The 24,785-nt window shown below is 36.8% G+C and overlaps 1 protein-coding gene across 9 annotated transcripts in view; it reads right to left on the reverse strand.

Moving 5' to 3' along the window:
* Window positions 1-24,785, reverse strand: part of MEF2A (myocyte enhancer factor 2A) — a 179,955-nt gene that overhangs the window by 25,307 nt on the left and 129,863 nt on the right. For 5 of the 9 annotated variants that reach the window (XM_019983504.2, XM_070775017.1, XM_019983505.2 and 2 more), the window contains 4 exons: window positions 20,805-20,942; window positions 18,478-18,697; window positions 17,667-17,726; window positions 1,146-1,333 (listed from right to left, as the gene is read on the reverse strand). In XM_019983504.2, coding sequence (XP_019839063.1) covers window positions 1,146-1,333; window positions 17,667-17,726; window positions 18,478-18,697; window positions 20,805-20,942 — 606 coding nt within the window. Of the gene's footprint in view, window positions 1-1,145; window positions 1,334-17,666; window positions 17,727-18,477; window positions 18,698-20,804; window positions 20,943-21,007; window positions 21,140-24,785 lie in introns of all 9 variants that reach the window. The other 4 variants (XM_070775019.1, XM_019983506.2, XM_019983508.2 and 1 more) reach the window with 2 other exon arrangements.

Below are 24,785 nucleotides of genomic sequence, written 5' to 3' on the forward strand. Positions count from 1 at the left end.
GCTTAATTTATTATCTGTGTCTTGCCCAGATAAGTTCGTGCTCCAATGTTCTCTCCCTGCAGTATCTGTCCCTCCCCAGAGTCTGGGCCAGCTGAGTGCCCTGAAATCTCAATACTACAACGTGTTCAAGAAAAACTATGAACTTGCTTGTCCAACATTTTTTAGTGTAAGGCTGGGAACAAATTTTCAGTTTTCTATATCTCTGAATGAAAAAGCACTTTGCTTTTTGACTTAATGAGTTTCAGTTTTGGCTCTCTTTTGTACTATGTTGGACCAGTACTGACCTTTCCCTTGGTCTCCTTATCTTACCTAGCGAAGATCACAGTTGGAGCTTCAAATGATACAATGCACATAAAGAAGTCTGGGAATCCATAAAGTATTATACAGTGTAGAATAATTATCTAAACCTTGATAGCACTGCTTTTACTTAAAAATCTATCAAATGGCAAGTTCAGCAGCTGCATAGTAGAAAGACCACCTGGTACATCACATTGATTATTTGAAGTCAGACAGATAAAACTTGCATATATAACTTTTTCTGTAGAAAGCTAAGGTGATAAACATTCTCCCCTTCTTCATAGACCCAGGATACAAAAGCAAACGAGGCTGGAACATTGTTAAGGAATAGAGTGGGAAGACCTATATTCTTTATAGAATTAAATGGGAAGGTTATTTGAGAAGGAGTAAACAAAAAAACTTATTAGCAGAAGTTTTTACACATTCTTTCCTATTCTATAATAGTTCTCTTTGTATGTAGAACTTTCTAATAGAGTTTTTATTACAGAAAAGAATATGCTAAAGATACTGAAACTACGCAAAAGCACAGAGAAGTACTTAAGTCAAGTTTAATTTATCAAATTGAGGATGAGATCTCTAAGTAAAGATTTCAGTCCAGTAAATGAAAATTAACATAATAACTTCTCCATATTTAGCTTTAATTTAAAAACCATTAAGTAGGTTTATCTCCGTTTTTTTCATAATCTGTTTCTGTATATTTAAAATAGACTTGTCTCTTCAAATGCTAATTTCCAATAGAAATACTCTTTAGGAAAAGGTCTAGATCCCATGGAAGTATAGAAAATTCCAAAGGAAAACATATACTCTGTATAAAATCCATGTTTTAAAGAATGAAAGGTTTAACGTACCAGTGGAGGCATCATGCCCTTGCTGGAAGGGGGGATGACAACTCGAAGATCTGGTTTTCGACTGTTCATTCCAAGACTGCCACCACCTGGAGGAGGGGGAGACTTCGTAGGCATAACTTTGCCTAAACTATTTGCACCAGTAGTTCCGATCAAATTTGGAGAAGCTCTTGAGTTTACAAATCCATTCCCTGGAAAAAAGAGAATTCATTCTTTACATGAAACGAGTCATTAAAATACTTTGGTACAAATGTATTTTCCTCAGCCCCAGGTTTCAAGTGAATCTTATAATACTACTCATAACCATCTTATCTTGGAATAAGCAAAAAAAAAAAAAAAGTCAACCTAGTCTGAAATACATTAAGACTTAATACCACTGGTTTCCAGCCTTACTACTTGGACCTGCTCAGAGAAACTTGAAACACAAGATGTTCCTAAAAGGGTCTCTCTGACTGAGGGACCAAGATGATGGGAGATATAAGAAGATGCCTGAGACCAACCTATTCATTCATTCTCACAAGAAAACAAGGGCATTCCTACTAGGTTCAGAGCATCTCCTTAACTGAAGCTTATTTAGCACTCAGCTCTAAAGCCTTATTTTCACCAAGTAGTTCTTCTTTACAGCTCTACCTAGTGCTGTTCTATTTCTTTAGCTGCCACTCAGGTCTTCATTAAGTATTTGTGATTACTATAAATTTAATCATCTAATTCCTACTTTTTAGCTTTCCTTAAGAATTAGAAAAATAGAGGAAAACAACAGAATGGGAAAGACTAGAGATCTCTTCAAGAAAATCAGAGATCAAGGGAATATTTCATGCAAAGATTGGCTCGATAAAGGACAGAAACAGTATGGACCTAACAGAAGCAGAAGATATTAAGAAGAGGTGGCAAGAATACACAGAACTGTACACAAAAGATCTTCATGACCCAAATAACCATGACAGTGTGATCACTTACCTAGAGCCAGACATCCTGGAATGTGAAGTCAAGCGGGCCTTAGGAAGCATCACTATGAACAAAGCTAGCAGTGGTGATGGAATTCCAGTTGAGCTATTTCAAATACTAAAAGATGATGCTGTTAAAGTCCGACACTCAATATGCCAGCAAATTTGGAAAACTCAGCAGTGGCCACAGGACTGGAAGAGGTCAGTTTTCATTCCAATCCCAAAGAAAGGCAATGCCAAAGAATGTTCAAACTACTGCACAACTGCACTCCTCTCACATGCTAGCAAAGTAATGCTCAAAATTCTCCAAGTAGACTTCAACAGTACATTAACTGTGAACTTCCAGATGTTTAACCTGGATTTAGAAAGGGCAGAGGAACCAGAGATCAAATTGACAACATCTGCTGGATAAATGAAAAAGCAAGAGAGTTCCAGAAAAACATTTCCTTCTGCTTTACTGACTATGCAAAAGCCTTTGACTGTGTGGATCATGACAAACTGTGGAAAATTCTTTAAGAGATGGGAATGCCACATCACCTTACCTGCCTCCTGAGAAATCTGTACGTAGATTAAGAAGCAACAGTTAGAACTGGACATGGAATAACAGACTGGTTCCAAATCAGGAAAGGAGTACAACAAAGCTATATATTGTCACACTGCTTATTTAACTTATATGCCAAGTATATCATGCGAAATGCCAGGCTGGATGAATTCAGCACAAGCTGAAGTCAAGATTTCTGGGAGAAATATCAACAACCTCAGATACGTATATGACAGCACCCTTATGGTAAAAGTGAAGAAGAATTAAAGAGCCTCTTGATGAAAGTGAAAGAGGAGAGTGAAAAAGCTGGCTTAAAACTCAACATTCAGAAAACTAAGATCATGGCATCTGGTCCCATCACTTCATGGTAAACAGATGGGGAAACAATGGAAACAGTGAGAGACTTCAAAATCACTGCAGATGGTTACTGCAGCCATGAAATTAAGACGCTTGCTCCTTGGAAGAAAAGCTATGACCAAACTAGACAGCATATTAAAAAGCAGAGACGTTATTTTGCCTACAAAGGTCCATCTAGTCAAAGCTATGGTTTTTCTATTAGTCATGTATGGATGAATGTGAGAGTTGGACCATTAAGGAAGCTAAGCACTAAAGAATTGACACTTTTGAACTGTGGGGTTGGAGAAGACCCTTGAGAGTCCCTTGGACTGAAAGGAGATCAATCCTAAAGGAAATCAGTCCTGAATATTTATTGGAAGGACAGAGCTGAAGTTGAAACTCCAATACTCTGGCCACCTGATGTGAAGAACTGACTCATTGGAAAAGACCCTGATGCTGGGAAAGACTGAAGGCAGGAAGAGAAGGGGATGACAGAGGATAAGATGGTTGGATGGCATCAATGACTTGATGGACATGAGTTTGAGCAAGCTCTGGGAGTTGGTGATGGACAGGGAACTTTGGCGTGCTGCAGTCCATGGGGTCACAAAGAGTCGGACACAGCTGACTGACTGAACTGAACTGCTAAGCAAGTCAACTGGATATAAAATGTTCATCAAATAATAATTTTATGCAAAAGCAGGAAGGTTTAATAGAAACCAACAGAATGGAAGACGGAGATTAATAAGTACAGATTAAAAATATTTCTCTTAAAAACAAACATGAACGTGTGTTCTTAATTTCTCTGATAATATATAGAAGATTCTTATTTACTTGATTTGCACTCAAACCTGAAGGATAAAGCAGTATTTCCTCTCAAATACATTATAAAATGATGCAAAGGTATAATTTAGAAAAATGCATTATCAAGAAATATTAACTTTTTCCCTGAGGAATCTATGATGTTTTTCAGTTAGATATGGTACCAGAGCAACCCATGAGAATTAAATTACAAGAATGAAAGGGGACCTAAAAGCACAGTATTTCTGAGTGTGAAGTCGGAGTCTATAGCGGATGATTACAAGATGATGTAAAAAGCATTTGGTAACTTGCCAGACTGAAACAGATGTACCATTCGTTATTTTGTGGAGTATAGTGATATACTACCTAACGTATGCCACCTTACTTCCAATTCATTTTTTATGACCAAAAAGAAGATATTGTTGGGACAGACTTTTGAAGTATATACTTTTAAGTATATAACTCATCTTGTCACAGCTTAAAAATTTAGGAATAAAGTACTGACTCTAAATGAATAAACCCAATATAATGTGACTTTTATTAAAATGTGTTTTCAGGCTTTATGATAGCTTATGCCTTGATACCACTGTGACAAAAATGCTTAGCACTGAATACTATACCTCTAGAAAGTTGACAAAGTTAATCTTAATTATGGTCCTATAGCTCTAAAGCAAGTCATTCAATTGTATCAATCTGGCTCCTATTTCAGAATAGCTTATCAGCTCAAATACTGCACTGAAGTGGCTAGAAAGCACTCCCATGTTCTTAATTCTACTCTTCTAGGGCTTATTACTATGAATCTATCTGAGAAGTTGAACTGACATGGAAAGGATTTTGAAAATCTCCAAGGATTCTGAAAAATTCATCCAAAGCAAGGTTAATAATTAACTCTGTCATAGTTGACAAGTTTTTCATAAAATTAAACTTTCAGCAGATTACTCAATAAAAAAGTAAATAAATGAAAATATATTTACATCTATAAAATTATGTCATTTGTATAAAGAAATTAAGTTTCTAAAATTTAAAAAGACCATGGGTTTTAAAATCACTGATGACTTATTTACTTGATTCAATGAAAATTCCTATATGATGAAGAACATGGATTCTGTCCATTAAACACTTAGGATCTAAAACAGAAAATCATGAGATTCAGGTTCTTCTGTATTTCCTCTAAACCTCTTCTGAGTGCACAGTCCCTGAAAGGCTACATTCTCCTTCTCTTTTAGAGACTTCATGCATCCCCATGGGTTCAACTTCTGCCTCAAAATGACTCTTAAATCTGTATTTCTGCTTTGTGTCTCCTAATTTCCAGGCTACACACAACCATGTGGTGGGAAGTTTCCCCCAGATATGCTGCTGTCATTTCAAACTCAACCTGTTTTAAATGACTGTTCTACTGTTTCCTCCATCCTGCCCATCCTCACTTTCATAGAGCTATCAAGCTTTGCTAGTCTTTCTTTATAATCCCTTTCTCCTTACCTATCTCTTCTTTTTAAGTGTCACTGACTCTGTTGTAATGCAAATCCTTATTACCTTCACTCAACCCTATCAACTCCAAGATCTCACTGAGCTCATTCTACTCCTGTATATTTTTTTCTCTTTCTCTACATGTTTTAGAAAAGTGAAATTGCTGGATTTTGGTGATTTTACTTTGCTTGATCTTTGAACATAGGCCCAAAGTTAAAGAGTTCCCCAAATCATCTGAATTACAGCATTACCTGAGTATTAAATGAAAATTCTCTCTAGAGAAATTTACTTAGTAAACCATACTCAATAAGCAGATTGCCTCCATGATAAATGTATACAATTTATAATACGTGCAAAACCAGCAGGTTTTATTTGGACAACAACATATATAATATACTCACAAAATCATTTTATAAGAAAAAAAACAAATGAATGCTCTAATTTACTATAATAATTTTATGACTGAAGAGGTACCATATTGTCAAGGCTGCGTTTTGTCACCCTGCTTATTTAACTTATATGCAGAGTACATCATGTGAAATGCCACCAGATGGAAGACTCACAAGCTGGAATCAAGATTGCTGGGAGAAATATCAACAACTTCAGATAGGCAGATACCACGTTAAAGGCACAAACTGAAGAGGAACTAAAGAGCCTAGTGAAAAAGTTGGCTTAAAACTCAACATTCAAAAAACTAAGATGGCATCCAGTCCCATCACTTCATGGCAAATAGATATGACAAGATTTTATTTTCTTGGGCTCCAAAATCACTGTGGATGGTAACTGCAGTCATGAAATTAAAAGACACTTGTTTCTTTGAAGAAAAGCTATGATAAACCTAGACAACAGCATATTGAAACGCAGAGACATCACTTTGCTGACAAAGGTCCATACAGTTAAAGCTATGGTTTTTCCAGTAGTCATGTACAGGTGGACCATAAAGAAGGCTGAGTGCCAAGGAATTGATGCTTTTGAATTGTGGTGTTGGAGAAGACTCTTGCGAATCTGCCCTTGGACTGCAAGGAGATCAAACCAGTCAATCCTAAAGGAAATCAACACTGAACATTGACTGGAAGGACTGGCGGTGATACTGAAACTCCAATACTTTGGTACCTGATGCAAAGAGCTGACTCATTGGAAAGATCCTGATGCTAGGAAAGACTGAGGACAATAGGAGAAGAGGAAACAGATGATGAGATGGTTGGATGGCATCACTGACTCAATGGACATGACTTTTGGCAAACTCTGGTAGATAGTGAAAGACAAGGAAGGGTGGTGTGCTGCAGTTCATGGGGTTGCAAAGAGTTGGACAGGACTCAGCGACTCAACAAGAACAACAAAGTTCAAAAACTAGAAAAAAGGAGGGAAAACACATTCCCACTACTCTAACTATTATAATCATTTTAGGTTTCTTCTCCTTTCCATGTATATATTTTTGGCATAGTTTTAAATCACAACTAAAAAGGAATTAAGTTGAAAATTTTAATTTACTTAATTTTCATATGTTGAATATGTTTATATTTTCTTGTTATTCCCTACTAGAAATAAAGTTGCAAGGAACCTTTGCATAATCTGATTGATTTCTTTAGGATAGATTCTTAGAAATGTAATAACTTACACATTTCTTACACATCTTAGAGGAAAACAGGTGTTTTTATGACTACTGAAATATATTGTCAATAACTTTCCAAAATGACTGCTACTAATTTGCAATACTACAAACACATAACAGATCATCAGCTTTACCCACCTTCATCAGCTTTTCATGTCACAATAAAAAGTGGCAATAGTTGGCAATTACTAGGTGGGGATTTTTTGTTTCATTTTTATTTGAATTTATGATTATTATCAACAATGAACATTCTTTTCAATTTTAAAAATACTAGTTGGGTTTCTTTTCTGCATTGCACATTTAAGTACATTAAATGTTTATCCATTTATCAAATATTAGATGTGGCTTGTACTTTATCTTCTTCTCTTTTACATTTTTATTGGACTTTAGTTGCTTTACAATGTGTTAGTTTCTACTGTAGAGCAAAATGAATCAGCTATACATATAATTCCCTCCTTTTTAGATTTCCTTCCCCTTCAGGTCACCACGGTACATTAAGTACAGTTCCTGTGCTGTAGAGTATGTTCTCATTAGTGTTCCATTTTATAAACAGTATCAACAGCGTATATGTGTTAATCCCAAGTCAAACCGCTTCTCCCTTGGCATCCACATATTTGTTCTCTATGCCTGTGTCTCTATTTCCTATTTCCTTTTTCTCTTAAGAATGAAAACAATTTATTCTCTCACATAAGATGGCTTGGGGCTGCAGGCTCAGTGCCTTCAGAGCTCAACATGGAGGGGCCACAGTCTTTACAGCTTTCCACTTTGCCGACCTTGGCTGTTGTTGGCTTGTCTTTATTCTGACTCACTTCATGATTTTAAGATTAACCTGCCTATCAGCTGCCACATGCAGACAGTAACGCCCAGTCTCAAAAGGCCGCCAAATCTTTGTTGAGTGTGAATGTGTGAACTGTTTTTCTCTCTAAATTTCAGAATTAACAGTATAACTATTATACAATACAATTAATAGTATATAATACAATACAATTAATAGTATACTACTATACAATTACATTCTCTTATAGTTTTAAGTATCTCAACATACGTGATTATAATTATTTTTAACAGCAAAGTGTATTTCTAAAACTTTTAATACATATACAGAAAATTTTATGAAACAAAAACTTAGAGGAGCAAGGATTTATCATATGAACCATGAAACCATTAGCAGACCAAGAAAGAGAACATTGTTAGAACCCCAAAGAATACTGCTAGTTTGATTACTGCTACAGTTCCTTCATATTCACTGAAGTATAGCGTTACTTCATGTAAAGATACTATCATATACTCATCTACTCTACTGTGGACAGAAATCTGGATTCTTTCTAGATGCTGGCTGTAATGAATAATGACATGCATATTCTTTTACATATCTCTTGGTGCTCATGATGCAAATATGCACTTCTCTAGTATTTAAGCATGAGTGAAAATGCTGGGTCATGGAATAAACACATTTGCCTTAGTAGATAATGTCAAAATGATCACACCAATTAGCACTACCATCATCAGTGTATAAGAGTTTGGGCTTTTCCATACTCTTGTTAACACTTGGTATTATCTAGTTTGCTTTAGCTGCTTTGGTAGGTACCCAATGCTATCCTGTGGTTTTAATTTTGCATTTCCTTGATTACTGAATCACAAGCTTCTTTTCACATGTTTATTAGACACTTGGATAGTTTTTTTCTTTTTTGAAATGTCTGTTTTCATGCACATTTTTAAAACTAAATTTTCCTTTTCTTTATAATTTCTAAGTATTCTTCATAAAAAGTTCTGTTTTATATGTACGCCACATATATTCTCTGACTCTTTATTGCCTTTTCATTCTCTTTATGGTATCTTGATGAACAAAGGTTCCAAATTTTAACACAGGCAAGCTGATCAATCTTTTCTTTACGGTTAGGCTTTCTCTGGTTTCCTATTTAGCAAGTCTCTCCTTATCCTGAGTTTTGTTGTTCAGTCGCTAAGTGATATCCCACTCTTAGTGACCCCATGGACTGCAGCACGCCAGGCTTTCCTGTCCTTCACTATCTCCTCGACCTCGAGTTTGCTCAAACTCATGTCCATTGAGTCCGTGATGCCATCCGACCATCTCATTCCTCTGCCACCTGCTTCTCCTCTTGCCCTCAATCTTTTCCTGCATCAGGGTCTTTTTCAATGAATTGGCTCTTCACCATCAGATGGCCAAAGTATCAGAGCTTCAGCTTCAGCATCAGTCCTTTCAATGAATATTTAGAGTTTAATCAACACTTAAAAAGTTCAAGGATACTTCTGCTTTCAATAGGACATGGGCCTGAAGCCTTCCAGCTTTTAGAAACAGACAGAAGACTCCAAAAAAGTTAAAATAAGATTAAGGCAAATGGGGGGTTCACCTGAAAATGTATTATGCATTTGAAAATGACAGGATCAGTAAAACTGATGGCAGTTTAAAGATAAAGTGAAACTACCTGGAACTGGTCTATCAAAGTCTCTAAATGTGGACGAATACAATAAGTTATCGTATTTAAGTATAAAACATTTGGTTAAAACAAGTAGAATGTACAATCTCTGCTTACAGTATAGAATATTCTTTTCAATGTTTACATTCTTTTTGTATAAAAACAAAAAATGTCATTTTGTGTGCAAAGAACCAAATGTGACCACATGCTGAGCCACACACACAAGTATACAAATTTCAGAGAATTTAATCATATGGAGTTAAGTACTCTGGTAATAAAACAGTTGAGCTAGAAAACGATACCTGAAGATAACTACAAAACACCATGCATTTGGAATTAGGAAATTGACTTCTAAATAACTATAGATCAAAAAAGAAGTTATAATGGAAATCAGAAAATAGAAATTAGAATATATTTTGAATTGAACATTGATACAAATATAACATTTCAATAACTTCTGCTCTTATCTTTATAACTTACTTCTAATTTTCTTTAACTTGTTTATTCCTACAGAGATACAGGCTTATTTAGCTCAGGGTTTTCCAGCCTTCTGTTTTAAAAGACAGATTTCTCTTAAAGCACAACTTTACCTGCATCCCACATGGGTTTTATAAGCCTTCTGGAATCTGTGGCTTGATGTGTTTGTCAGGTTTGGAAAACTCTCAGTGATTATCTGTTCAAATACTGCTTCTGGCCAATTTTCTCTCTTTTTGCCTACTGAGACTCCAATTTTAACTATGTTATAACTTCTCGCTGTACCTTGTAGGTCTTAATCTTCTTTTGAATTATCCATCCTTTAATCTCAAAAATTCTGAATACTGTTCCTGTCTTATCTTTTAATTCACCAATTCTCCCTTTTGCTTTGACTAAATCTCTTACAAAACCCACTTAATAAGTTTTAAACACTATTATATTTTTAGTTATAAATGTTCATTTTTAAAGATGCCAGTTCTCTGGACAAAATTCTTAATCTTTTTATTTCTTTGACACAATAAACACTGCTACGTTAAAGTCAAAGTTTGTGCCTAATAATCCCAAACCCTGGAGTTTCTAAGAAGTTGGTTCTATTGTCCATTTTTAATGCAGGCTTTCATTTATCTTGTATTGCTCCTAACTGTGCTTTTAGTTAGTAATTTGCTTGTATGTCAAGCAGAAATAATAAGGTCTGGGAGGGTGTTTTATTCTTTTTATTATTATTCTACAGGTACCCAAAATGACATAATGATCTCAGTTCGTTTCCAAGGCAAACCACTCAATATCACAGTAATCCAAGTCTATGCTCCAATCACTAATGTCAAAGATGAAGTTGAACAATTCTATAAAGACCCACAAGACCTCCTAGAATTAACAACAAACACAACAAAAATGTCCTTTTCTTCATAGGGGACCTCGATACCTGGAGGAACAGGCAAATTTGGCCTTGGAGTACAAAATGAAGCCGAGCAAAACCTAACAGAATTTTGCCGAGAGAACACACTGGTCATAACAAACACCCTCTTCCAAAACACAAGAGATGACTCTACACATGGACATTACCAGATGGTCAATATAAAAATCAGGTTGATTATATTCTTTACAGAAGATGGAGAAGCTCTAGACAGTCAGCAAAAAACAAAACCTGGAGCTGACTCTGGCTCAGATCATCAGCTCCTTATTGGAAAATTCAGGCTCAAGCTGAAGAAAGTAGGAAAAACAACTAGTCCACTCAGGTATGACTTAAATCAAATCGTTATACAGTGGAGGTGATGAACAGATTCAAGGGATTAGAATTGGTACACAGAGTGCCTGAAGAACTATTGACAGAGGTTTGTAACACTGTACAGGAGGTCATGACCAAAACCATCCCCAAGAAAAAGAAATACAAGATGGCAAAGTGGTTGTCTGGGAGCTAAGAAAAGAAGAGAAAGAAAAGAAGAGCAGCAAAAGACAATGGAGAAAGGGAAAGATATACCCAACTGAATGCAGAGTTCCAGAGAATAGCAAGAAGAGATAAGAAAGTCTTCTTAAGTGAACAATGCAAAGAAATAGAGGAAAACAGTAGAATTGTCTAAAAGACTAGATCTCTTTTAAGAAAATCAGAGATACCAAGGAATATTTCATGCAAGATAGGCACAATAAAGGACAAAAACGACAAGGACCTAACAGAAGGGATTAACAAGAGGTAGCAAAAATACACAGAATGATACAAAAAAGCTCTTAATGACTAAGGTAACCACAATGACATGATCACTCACCTAGAGCCGGACATCCTGGAGTGTGAAGTCAAGTGGGCCTTAAGAAGGATTACTACAAACAAAGCTGGTGGAGGTGATGGAATTCCAGCTGAGTTATTTCAAATCCTAAAAGATGATGCTGTTAAAGTGCTGCACTCAGTATGCCAGCAAATGTGGAAAACTCAGCAGTTCCACAGGACTGGAAAACGTCAGCTTTCATTCCAATCCCCAAGAAAGGCAAAGAATGCTCAAATTACCGTATAATTGCACTCATTTCAAATGCCAGCGAGATTATGCTCAAAATTCAAGCTAGGCTTCAACAGTACATGAACAGAGAACTTCCAGATGTGTAAGCTGAGTTTAGAAAAGGTAGAGGAACCAGAGATCAAATTGCTAACATCCTCTGGATCATAGAAAAAGCAAGGAAACTCCAAACAAAAAAATCTACTTCTGCTTCATTGACTACACAAAAGACTTTGACTGTGTAGATGACAACAGTGATATTCCTGAAGAGATGGAAATACCAGACCACCTGACCTGCCTCTGGAGGAATCTGTATGCAGGTCAAGAAGCAACAGTTAGAACTGGACATGGAACAACAGACTGGTTCCAAATAGGAAAAGAAGTATGTCAAGGCTGTATTGGAGAAGGCAATGGCAAGCCACTCCAGTACTCTTGCCTAGAAAATCCCATGGATGGAGGAGCCTAGTATGCTGAAGTCCATGGGGTTGCTACGAGTCAGACACAACTGAGCGACTTCAGTTTCACTTTTCACTTTCATGCCTTGGAGAAGGAAATGGCAACCCACTCCAGTGTTCTTGTCTGGAGAATCCCAGGGACAGGGCAGCCTGGTGGGCTGCCATCTATGGAGTCACACAGAGTTGGACATAACTGAAGCGACTTAGCAGCAGCAGCAGCAAGGCTGTATACTGGCACCCTGCTTCTTTAACTTATATGCAGAGTACATCATGAGAAATGCTGGGCTGGATGAAGCACAAGTTGGAATCCAGATTGCTGGGAGAAATATCAATAACCTCAGATATGCAGATGACACCACCCTTATGGCAGAAAGTGAAGAACTAAAGAGTCTCTTGATGAAAGTGAAAGAGGAGAGTGAAAAAGTTGGCTTAAAGCTCAACATTCAGAAAACTAAGGTCATGGCATCTGGTCCCATCACTTCATGGCAAATGGATGGGGAAACAGTGGAAACAGTGGCTGACTTTGTTTTGGGGGGCTCCAAAATCACCGCAGATGGTGACTGCAGCCATGAAATTAAAAGACGCTTGCTCCCTGGAAGAAAAGCTATAACCAACCTACACAGCATATTAAAAACCAGAGATATTACTTTGCCAACAAAGGTCCGTCTAATCAAAGCTACGGTTTTTCCAGGTAGTCATGTATAGAAGTCAGACTTGGATGATAAAGAAAGCTGAACACCGAAGAATTGATGCTTTTGAATTGTGGTGTTGGAGAAGACTCTTGAGAGTCCCCTGGACTGCAAGGAGATCCAGCCAGTCCATCCTAAAGGAAACCAGTCCTGAATATTCATTGCAAGGACTGATGCTGAAGCTAAAACTCAAATACTTTGACCACCTGATTCGAAAAAGTGACTCATAGGAAAAGACCCTGATGCTCGGAAAGATTGAAGGCAGGAGGAGGAGATGACACAGGATGAGACAGTTGGATGGCATCACCGACTGGATGGACATGAGTTTTAGTAGGCTCTGGGAGCTGGTGATGGACAGGGAAGCCTGGCGTGCTGCAGTCCATGGGGTTGCAAAGAGTTGGACACGACTGAGTGACTGAACTGAACTGAATCCTACAAGATGATTTTTCATTAGGAAAAAAAGGGGGGGAGGGTTCTACTGTAATATCACTTTGAATAACCACAGTTTAAAGTATTAGTAAAAATGCTAAACAGGTTAGCATTGTAAAGGCTCTGAGATGTCCTACAGTAAAGAAACCTGCTTAGTTTTACTTGGTACAAGGTTTGCCACTCATATAGGTAAGTAATTCTTTTCATGTAGTTCCAAGAAACATACTTTGAAAAATGTAGATGAGAAATCATATCCACAATTTTTAATAATTTTCTTCTTAATTTCTCTTGGAATTTAAAATGTTTAATCTTTATATTAAAAAAGATTTCAGGGATAAAATTGAGTTTAAACTACTACTACTACTACTACTACTAAGTCGCTTCAGTCGTGTCTGACTCTGTGCGACCCCATAGACGGCAGCCCACCAGGCTCCCCCGTCCCTGGGATTCTCCAGGCAAGAACACTGGAGTGGGTTGCCATTTCCTTCTCCAATGCATGAAAGTGAAAAGTGAAAGTGAAGTCGCTCAGTCATGTCAGACTCTTCACGACCGCATGGAGTGTAGCCTACCAGGCTCCTCCGTCCATGGGATTTGCCAGGCAAGAGCACTGGAGTGGGTTGCCATTGCCTTCTCTGAGTTTAAACTATTTTTCCAAACTACTAAACGAAAACGGCATCATTGCTGAAATAGGCTAAAATACATTTTCTGACTCTTCTTCACAAAAACTAACAATACTTCTACAATACCTATGAGAGACCATTTATTGGGGTGGGGGGTGATTTACAGCAAGAAATATGTATGCTATAAGTAATGCACAAAAATAATAACTTCCATTTGGTATCTGAATTAAGTGATGCAATGTGTCTACTTAGTTGAATATGAATTCTAAGGTGGTACATATTAAAAAGCAGTTACAACAAAAACATCATTTAGGATATAAAGCAAACAAGTAGAAAAAGTAGAAATACACCTAGCACAGGTAAAATAGGTATATAATGTACGAACCAGCGAGGAATCAAGACATTCAATCTTGATGTGTCATAAGACTGAGGTTATACTGTATTACTGTGTAGTAACAAATGGACTTTCAAGTAACTCACTAAGCAGTTAAAATATCTTAATACTTAAATTTTAAATTAAAAAAAATTCATGTTCACTAATCATGATCATTAACATGATTAATTAACACTATTAGCACTAAACATATTAAAACAGTTGCCTATGACTGGGGACTGGGGGTGGGGGAGGAGAAAGGGAACAGGAGTGGAATAGAAGTATAAAGGGGTAAGTGAATAGCATACTGAGAGATGCTGAGATGATGTGCCATGATTTGAACAGTGTGACTAATGTGACCCTCCAAACCTGAGGGTCTAGAAACAAGCGGAGGAAGCTTACAAAAGAAACATGAATGTAAAAAAGAAATAAAAGTAACAGGATTAGATAATATGTAAAAGGTCAAATTAAGATGATGACAAAATCTGAGTCTGAACTCATCAAATGGAACACAGAAAACTGAGCAGCAAAGTCTAGATTTATAGTTGCGCAGCAGATAAGAAAGAAAAGAGAAAAAGCTTTAGGGAAGTATGGACAGTACAAAAACCAAAAACAAAGCAAGAAAAGAATTAAAAGACTTGTTTGGTAGGAAGGAGAACAATGTTTATCAAGCCAGAAGGATGAGAGGAAAAAACAAAGGCAAAGGGAAAACACATTAGAAATCTTCAAATAGTTATGAAATAAAAGTAATTTGGGAATTAAAACTGAGAACTAGTCAAAATTAATATTAAACAAAATAGAAATTATTGATTCTAGCCTTAAGCAGGCTGGAAAGTAGAGAGGAGAGAAAGATGCATAGTGTTGGGAGACTAAAAGCATGTAGGAAAATGCAACATAAAAAGAGTATGCTGCTGCTAAGTCACTTCAGTCGTGTCAGACTCTGTGCGACCCCACAGATGGCAGCCCACGAGGCTCCCCCGTCCCTGGGATTCTCCAGGCAAGAACACTGGAGTGGGTTGCCATTTCCTTCTCCAATGCAGGAAAAGTGAAAAGTGAAAGTGAAGTCACTCAGTCCTGTCGGACTCTTAGCGACCCCATGAACTGCAGCCTACCAGGCTCCTCTGTCCATGGGATTTGCCAGGCAAGAGTACTGGAGTGGGGTGCCATTGCCTTCTCCAATAAAAAGAGTATATGGGCATATAAGCAACTAAAATAGAGTTGAAAAGAAATAAACTATAAATATTAGGAAATACAGTTACAAGGATAGCAGTCCTAATGTATAATTGGTAAGACCTTTATGAATTTCTCCACATTTAATTATCTGTTAAAAAAGATCATACAACAGGTCCTATCTGAGTCCATTAAAACAGAGATTAATACAGAGGCAGAAACAATTAGGCATTTATTCCTACTTTAGGTCACTATATGTTTTTTAACTCTCATTAAATACTGTTTTTCTTTCTTTCTAATCATTTTAAATTAAGTTATTCAATCATCAAAATTTTCTTAAGGCAGATAAGTAGAAGCTGCTCAGTCATGTCCGACTCTTTGCGACCCCATGGACTATACAGTCCATGGAATTCTCCAGGCCAGAATACTGGAGTGGGTAGCCTTTCTGTTCTCTAGGGGATCTTCCCGACCCAGGGATGGAACCTGGGTCTCCCACATTGCAGGCGGATTCTTTACCAGCTGAGTCACAAGGGAAGCAGCTCCTCACATTTTTGGTATAAGTGGGTTGAACATATGTAATAGGGAATTTTTCTATAAGTGATCTGTTTTCAGATGTCTCTTTGATCATGCAATAGCAGTCCCACTGCTGGGCATACACACTGAGGAAACCAGAAGGGAAAGAGACACGTGTACCCCAATGTTCATTGCAGCACTACTTATAATAGCCAGGACATGGAAGCAACCTAGATGCCCATCAGCAGATGAATGGATAAGAAAGCTGTGGTACATATACACAATGGAGTATTACTCAGCCATTAAAAAGAATACATTTGAATCAGTTCGAATGAGATGGATGAAACTGGAACCTATTATAGAGTGAAGTAAGCCAGAAAGAAAAACACCAATACAGTATACTAACGCATATATATGGAATTTAGAAAGATGCTAACAATAACCCTGTGTACGAGACAGCAAAAGAGACACTGATGTATAGATCAGTCTTATGGACTCTGTGGGAGAGGGAGAGGGTGGGGAGATTTGGGAGAATGGCATTGAAACATGTATAATATCATGTATGAAACGAGTCGCCAGTCCAGGTTCGATGCACGATACTGGATGCTTGGGGCTGGTGCACTGGGACGACCCAGAGGGAGGGTATGGGGAGGGAGGAGGGAGGAGGGTTCAGGATGGGGAACACAGGTATACCTGTGGTGGATTCATTTCGATATTTGGCAAAACTAATACAATATTGTCAAGTTTAAAAATAAAATAAAATTAAAAAAAAATAAAATAAAAAGTATACATTCATAATACTCTATTATTCTTATAGTCAAAGTAATAGCATATATGGCTGTTAAGAGTAATCAATAAGGTAGTTAAAAAAATAAAATAAAATAAAAACAGAAGGGAATTCCTTCCCTTGCTTTCAGATAAAAATGAAGGTAACTGGGATTATCATACATGAAGAGACTAATACAACTAAATCTGATGGTAACCCAAAATAATACAGTTATTCCTGTGACTCTATGACATATATGCCATGTTTCTGTAATGTTAAGATCATAATCTATCTTTACCAGGATTTCATGGCTGGGCAGACACATTTACGAAAATTTTAAACTGAGAGTAATCTTGGGAGGGGTTCCAAAGCAAAAGAGCCAATCTGGTAGCAACCACGACAAAACGTCAATGCTCCACATGTGACCATCAAAACTGATCCCGTGGAGACAGACCCACTATTAGGGGTCTATCTATTAGGCCCACTGTTTCTTCCTATGGCAATCTCCCTGAAAACATTTCATATAATTGTAAAATACAGCAGTCTGCTAACAGTCTGACTTTGGTAGGGACAGATGACACGGAAAGCTTCTCTTTAAGAAATTGTCTTAATGTAAAAATTGTATTAAGGCAATTTAGTCTTTAGAAAAGAACAATGTCTGCTATGAAGGAGGCATTCAATAAATATTTATTGAATGAATAAGTGAATGTAAGGCCAAGGTATGAGGAATAACACAGGGGTATCAAAAACTCTTAGTGAAAGCAATAACTAAACAAATCATAAAGTGACATGGTCTACTCTAGTCATTTATCCCCATATTTTCCTCTCTACTTGGTAGAAACCCTTGTTTGAGGGACAGTATTCCTTTTCTCTCAGATAAGACAGATGCCAACAAAGTGAGGCAGTAGGAATTCACTCACCCACTGGGCTGCTTCCAGCTCCATTTGGCACTGTGAGGTCTGAAGTGCTCAACATCCCACCTAACAACATTACAGAGAGAGGAGAGAGGGCAAGGAGTGAATGTGAATTGATTCTCCTTATCTGAATGAGAATGAATTGACCAGAGGTAACCCTCACTTCATTCCTAAAAAACATGAAAATAAAAACTAGTCCAGTCTGAACTAGGCATTATGATGTAGTCAAACATATAGGCACTCATCTATCAAGCTCTGGACATGTCTGCCGTCTTGTGACTCAATACCAAATAAGTACATGTTGACAAGAATTAGGGGCAGTGCTAATGGAGTGCCATAAAATCTAGGAATAGTGGGACAGGAGATAATTGCATTATACACAGAGATGCAGTAAATGCACCTCAAATTTCTGAGTTAATGAACAAATCAGGCGGAGGGGGATGCAGAGAATGCTCTAATTCTAAGTGACTCTACCTCTCCATTTATTTTTTAACACAACTGGCTCACAATCAATTTTTAATCTTTATGATATCCTAAATAAATTTTCTGCCTGTCTAGGTATAGCATCCCCATGATATGGAAAGCTTATTTTCCAAAATAGGAAGGTTCTCTATTTGTTCCACAATACCTGTACAATGCTAGAGCCACAGACTTTCAAAAAAAAAAACACTTTAAAATGGGGGCAATTATGTAGTAGTGACTCTTGCTCATCAAAGCAAGAACATTATGAGTAGCAGAATAAGAAACTGTTCATATTAGCAATTAATTTTTTCATTCTTTTAGTTAAAGAATCAGAAGAATAACTATCAGTACATACCTGCACTGCCAGTACTGGGTGGTCTCTGAGGAGCTCCAGGGGATACATTTCTATGTAATGTGGCTTGAGGTGGAGAGAGCATGCTTGTATCTGCTAATGCTGAGCTGGCTGCCAAAGATGGGGACACAAGTGAACTCCCTGGGTTAGTGTAAGACAAAGCACTGGGGCTGGTCACAGGGACTGTGACAGACATTGAGAAATTCTGAGGTGGCAAACCGGGCTGTAAATAAAGAACAAGGAAGAGAAAACTGTTAGTTTCATTTTCATCTAATTAAATTTAATAACTTACGCACTTTAATTTGGTAAGGTAACACTAGTTACTAAAAGCAGAAGATGGAGGTAAGTTCTTAAAATAAATTTGCAGGTTTAAGTTACTTTCTTTACAATTATATGAGAATATTTACCATGAACATTTTCAATTTCAATTTTTATACAGTAATACATATATGCTAGTATAATATGTACATTATATATTTCAAATATTCATAGAGATGAACATGAAAGGCCAGAACCTGATATTAAAGATGTGCTGTCCAACTTAAAACATTATAAATACATCACTGTTACCAAGAAAGCATAAATTAGCACTTATATACATGCAAATAAGTTTAGTAACATGACACTTCAGTTGGGAGATTCCAAATATAACAAAAGAGAGAAAGGATGTACACGTATCATAAACTTCATACATCAAATCTGCCCTTGTCTGATTTAATTCACTACACTTCTTAATGGACAAAACTGGAAAAAAAAAAAAAAAGCCAAATTTTTCTATGTATATAAAACACAATGTAACGAGTGTAATAAAAATGCAAAAAAAAAACTTAAGCAAAATTAACTACTGACAAGTTATCTTTAAATGTATAAAGATTAAATTACAAAGTTATGTTATTTTATTTCCCTCCAAAATATACCATGGTCCCTTAAAAACACTATTTTCTATTTTCCTCTTACATTTCCTCCATAGGCCACTTATACTTGTTAACCATGATAAATATAACAATCCTCTTTATAATCTGAGAGAAAATAAAAACTTTCCTCTCCTTACATTTTAAAACAGTGATTTCCCAATTAAGGTAATACTGCTAATTCAAAGTTGAAAGAGTATAAATAATTAAGTACTTTATTCAATAGTTTATTTCAAGGAGAAAATTATAACTCATTAAAAGATATAAAACAACAGATATATGATAAAAATTTTTTAAAGGTAAAGCAATTTTATTTATACAAAGTTTTTGCAGGTTAATGTTATCTGCAAGGTCACCACATCCATATGAGGTCAAAACGAATTTTGCTTTATTTTTTCTGTTGTTATGTTTATTAAGAAGGGTATTACCACAAAAATATCTCCTTAAATCTGTTGTCCATGGGCTTCTTCTTATAGCATCAGACTATTTTGAAGAAATAATCCATAATACATACATTAGGGCATAGTTTTAAGAGAATTAACTCTGGTAGTGAAATAAATAGCAGTGGTACCAATTTATTCCTGAAGACTACAACACATACATAGTGTTAGAAAAATTAGATCAAGAATAATGTCTTAAGCAACTCTTGCCAATGGAGCTTCAGTGAGAACTCTTTGAACTATCAAAAGAGCACTTTTTTAGCATTAGATGTGTGAGCATGGAAAATTTTTTAAGTAACTTTGTTTTGCAACCAGTTTAAGAACACTGTTTCCTTAAGTTAAAATCAAGTCAGGGTGCTCTTCCTTAACACTGACAGGGCAAGAAAAGAATAGGAATTTGGAGGTACTGTCGCCAAGTTGTTTTGGGACACTTACAAAGAGTCAAAAAGTAAGCTACTATTATAGCAACTATATAAAATAATTAAAAATAATTTTGAAGCACCAAATTATATAATAAAATCTAGCCATAATTTATAGTCTCAAAATCTAAAGTCTATGTAATATTTTAAAAGTCATGAGAGGGAGAGGCAAGTCTCAAATGCATCCTTATATTTAAAATCATGGGAATTTAAAGCTGGAAGGGACCTTAAAAAATTATGTGAGCCAATTCATTCACTTTACAGATGAGGAAATTGGAATCTAGGATGTTTAGATGCCCTATTCAAAAGTAAGGAGATAGTAGTAGAGCCCAGATTAGGATGTTTTCTCTTCACTTCTACATTTAAGACACTGAAGATGTACTACTGTTAAGATTTCTGCAATTTTATCTTGAGGTTCTATAAATTCAAAACAAATTAATACCACCCCCCTCCCTCCTTCTACTTACTGCTGTCATCACCCACTGTGAAACAAACAACAAGAGGTGTGGTCAGTCTCTTCATGCACAAGATAAAAGCACAAACCATACTTTAGTACTCACTGCGATTTTATGATTCCGCATCATATTATCAAATTCCTCATTAATTTTTTTATATTTTTCTTCTGTATGTGGAGTTAGCACATAGGAAGTATCAGGGTCTGGGCTGTCGCACCCTCTGTGTTCCTTCTTGTTCAGAGCCTAAATAATGAAGTTAACAAAAAGGATCAACAAATAAAAAGTAGAGGTAAAGTAAAAGTACTTACAGGGCCTCGTTTGAAAATAAAATCACTATCTTCATTTAGTTTGCTGAATCTGTCCTCCGAGAGTGGACTGTGCTCAAAGTAATCGTCAGCATCAGGACTCTCACAACCATTAAGGCCTTTTTTTCTTAAAGTCTGAAATACAATTGGAAAATTCACACACAAATGATACTAACTTGCCATGAGTCTTTTTTGTAAAAATTAAGTAAGAGAGCACAGACTGAATGAACTGAGTAATACAAGAGCCACTGAAATGGTTTTAAATGATCACAAGTGTACTGTAATTCTTCAAATAAGGTAATCCTTATACATAAGCAAAATTATGTTCCCATTGTACATTAAGAGAAAAGGAGTATTTCCATATTTGGATTCTTCCTTTCCAAACTTCCTAAAGAATATGAAATTACTCACTGCTCTGATAGTTACAATCTAAATCTGATTACAGCCTGATCAACTTGTCTAACAGGATCAACGAGTATGAGATCCCAAAATATATCAAGATGATACTTTGAGAAGTTATTGCAGCATTTTTATGAAATGAACATTTCAGCAACTTCATCTACTGACATTCCTTTTTGCCTGAGAGTTTATCCCTTTCACCAGAAATAATCTGCACGCTATCCCAGTAATTTCATCCCTAATTTGTTCTTAAATGCTATAATTTTCCTGCCAATGCAGGAGATGTAAGAGATGTGGGTTCGATCCCTGGGTTAGGAAGACTCCCCTGGATGAGGAAATAGCAACACACTCCAGTATTCTCAGGGCTTCCCTTATAGCTCCGTTGGTAAAGAATCTGCCTGCAATGCGGGAGACCTGGATTCGCTCCCTGGGTTGGGAAGATCCCCTGGAGAAGGGAAAGGCTACCCACTTCAGTACTCTGGCCTGGAGAATTCCATGGACTATATAGTCCATGGGGTCGCAGAGTCAAAGAGGACTGAGCGACTTCACTTTCAAGTATTCTTCCCTGGAGGATCCATGGACAGAGGAACCTGGAGTTCTAGAGTCCATGTGGTCACAAAGAGTTGGACACAACTGAAGCAACTTAGCATGCACGCACACGGATTTTCCTACGTAATTCTCAAGTATAAAAACTCAAATACTTATTTATGTATGACAGCAATGACTCTTTCCTACATAGAATGTACATATTACTGACTTCACAAATCTTTAAATTTTGTGATTAAAAACTAATTCAGCAAGATTTTTCCCACCCTCTGCCAGCTGTTTCTATAGAGCTCCTTCATGGATTAATTTAATCCACTGAATTGACTTTCTGGAGAATTTTCTTGAATGTCCTGGACGATACTGATTATTTTTCTGTTTTCTTACTTTAGGATAAAAATAAAGTTGTTTTTTTTTTTTCATATTGCATTTTTCTAATTAAAATCACCACAAAATGACTTGTTTAGTTAAAAGAGTAGGGCTTAATATTCTATACAGTATTACTTCCAGAATGTTTAAATTAAAAAAAAAAAAAATCCTCATGGATCTTATTATAGAGTAGAATTTTTTTTAAAGTAGATTTTTAAGCTCAACAACTTGGATAGCTTTTAGATTTGCTGATTTTCAAGCCAACCATAGAGAAATTTTCAGATGTTAAAATTTTCCAAGTAGGCATACCAACTTAGCCTAAGAAATGTTTGAACAATAGACTAACACTAGATGAATGCATTTGTACTGCAAATGATTATGTTAACTTAAGGTATATTTTAAATTAATTCATGATAATGGATCTTGGTATCCTTTCAAATATGATTTATAATAACTACGAATACTATTTTAATTCTTCTTTTCTTGAAAGTAGTAAAATATAAACACACAATACATTAAGATATGAAAATTTTTAAAAAATTTATCTGGTCTATTTTAAAATTTCACTTTATTCAATTTGATGCTTACAGAATTAGAAGTAATCATTGGGACATCTATGTTAGCTGCTCAAATTTCTTGGCATGCACTGGGAAACCCGCCCATAATGCCTCAAACTTCTACCACAACACATCACTAAATATGAGCAGACAGCATCAGTTCAGTTCAGTCACTCAGTCGTGTCCGACTCTTTGCGACCCCATGAATTGCAGCACACCAGGCCTCCCTGTCCATCACCAACTCCCGGACTTCACTCAGACTCACGTCCATCGAGTCAGTGATGCCATCCAGCCATCTCATCCTCTGTCGTCCCCTTCTCCTCCTGCCCCCAATCCTTCCCAGCATCAGACTCTTCCAATGAGTCAACTCTCTGCATGAGGTGGCCAAAGTATTGGAGTTTCAGCTTTAGCATCAGTCCTTCCAATGAACACCCAGGACTGATCTCCTTTAGAATGGACTGGTTGGATCTCCTTGCAGTCCAAGGGACTCTCAAGAGTCTTCTCCAACACCACAGTTCAAAAGCATCAATTCTTCGGTGCTCAGCTTTCTTCACAGTCCAACTATCACATCCATACATGACCACTGGAAAAACCATAGCCTTGACTAGAAGGACCTTTGTTAGCAAAGTAATGTCTGCTTTTGAATATGCTATCTAGGTTGGAAATAGCTATCTAGGTTGGAATGCTATCTAGGTTGGAAACACATACTCCTTCCTTCCAAGGAGTATGTGTCTTTTAATATCATGGCTGCAATCACCATCTGCAGTGATTTTGGAGCCCAAAAAAATAAAGTCTGACACTGTTCCTACTGTTTCCCCATCTATGTGCCATGAAGTGATGGGACCAGATGCCATGACCTTCGTTTTCTGAATGTTGAGCTTTAAGCCAACTTTTTCACTCTCCTCTTTCACTTTCATCAAGAGGCTTTCTACTTCCTCTTCACTTTCTGCCATAAGGGTGGTGTCATCTGCGTATCTGAGGTTATTGATATTTCTCCCGGAAATCTTGATTCCAGCTTGTGCTTCTTCCAGCCCAGTGTTTCTCATGATGTACTCTGCATAGAAGTTAAAGAAGCAGGGTGACAATATACAGCCTTGACGTATTCCTTTTCCTATTTGGAACCAGTCTGTTGTTCCATGTCCAGTTCTGTTGCTTCCTGACCTGCATACAGGTTTCTCAAAAGGCAGGTCAGGTGGTCTGGTATTCCCATCTCTTTCAGAATTTTCCACAGTTTATTGTGATCCACACAGTCAAAAGCTTTGGCATAGTCAATGAAGCAGAAATAGATGTTTTTCTGGAACTCTCTTGCTTTTTCTATGATCCAGCGGATTTTGGCAATTTGGTCTCTGGTTCCTCTGCCTTTTCTAAAACCAGCTTTGTACATCAGGAAGTTCACGGTTCACATATTGCTGAAGCCTGGCTTGGAGAATTTTGAGCACTGCTTTACTAGAGTGTGAGGCAGCATACACCACACCTATTTCTCCAAAATTGGCCTCAAGGCTCTAAGTAATATATGTGGGTCTAAGTAATCATTGAACTTTTATGTATACTTTGTCATAAAAAGTCCTATTGTTTATAACTAAAAGGTGAAGATAAATTCTGCCCCATTCATGGTAGCAAGTTCTGCCTGCCAAAGCTCCGCAACTTGCTATCAGCAATGAAGATGTTAACACTCGAATACTGGAACACAATCAACTCTTATAACCAACACAGCTATAGAAACAGAACAAATACAGTAGATGCCTATATACAGATTTTATCACAAAGTTGATTTATTCTACCCTGAAATCTCCAGATATTTTCCCCTCATATTCCTATACCTTAAGGCTAGGTAATTCACAGTCTTGCTCTTCTACTAACAACAATCACCCGAGTGTGTCTCTCTGAACATTTTCAAATTACAGAAGAAAAAG

Source organism: Bos indicus, chromosome 21 (genome assembly GCF_029378745.1).
Source record: "Bos indicus isolate NIAB-ARS_2022 breed Sahiwal x Tharparkar chromosome 21, NIAB-ARS_B.indTharparkar_mat_pri_1.0, whole genome shotgun sequence".
In the NCBI taxonomy this organism is placed as follows: Eukaryota; Metazoa; Chordata; class Mammalia; order Artiodactyla; family Bovidae; genus Bos; species Bos indicus.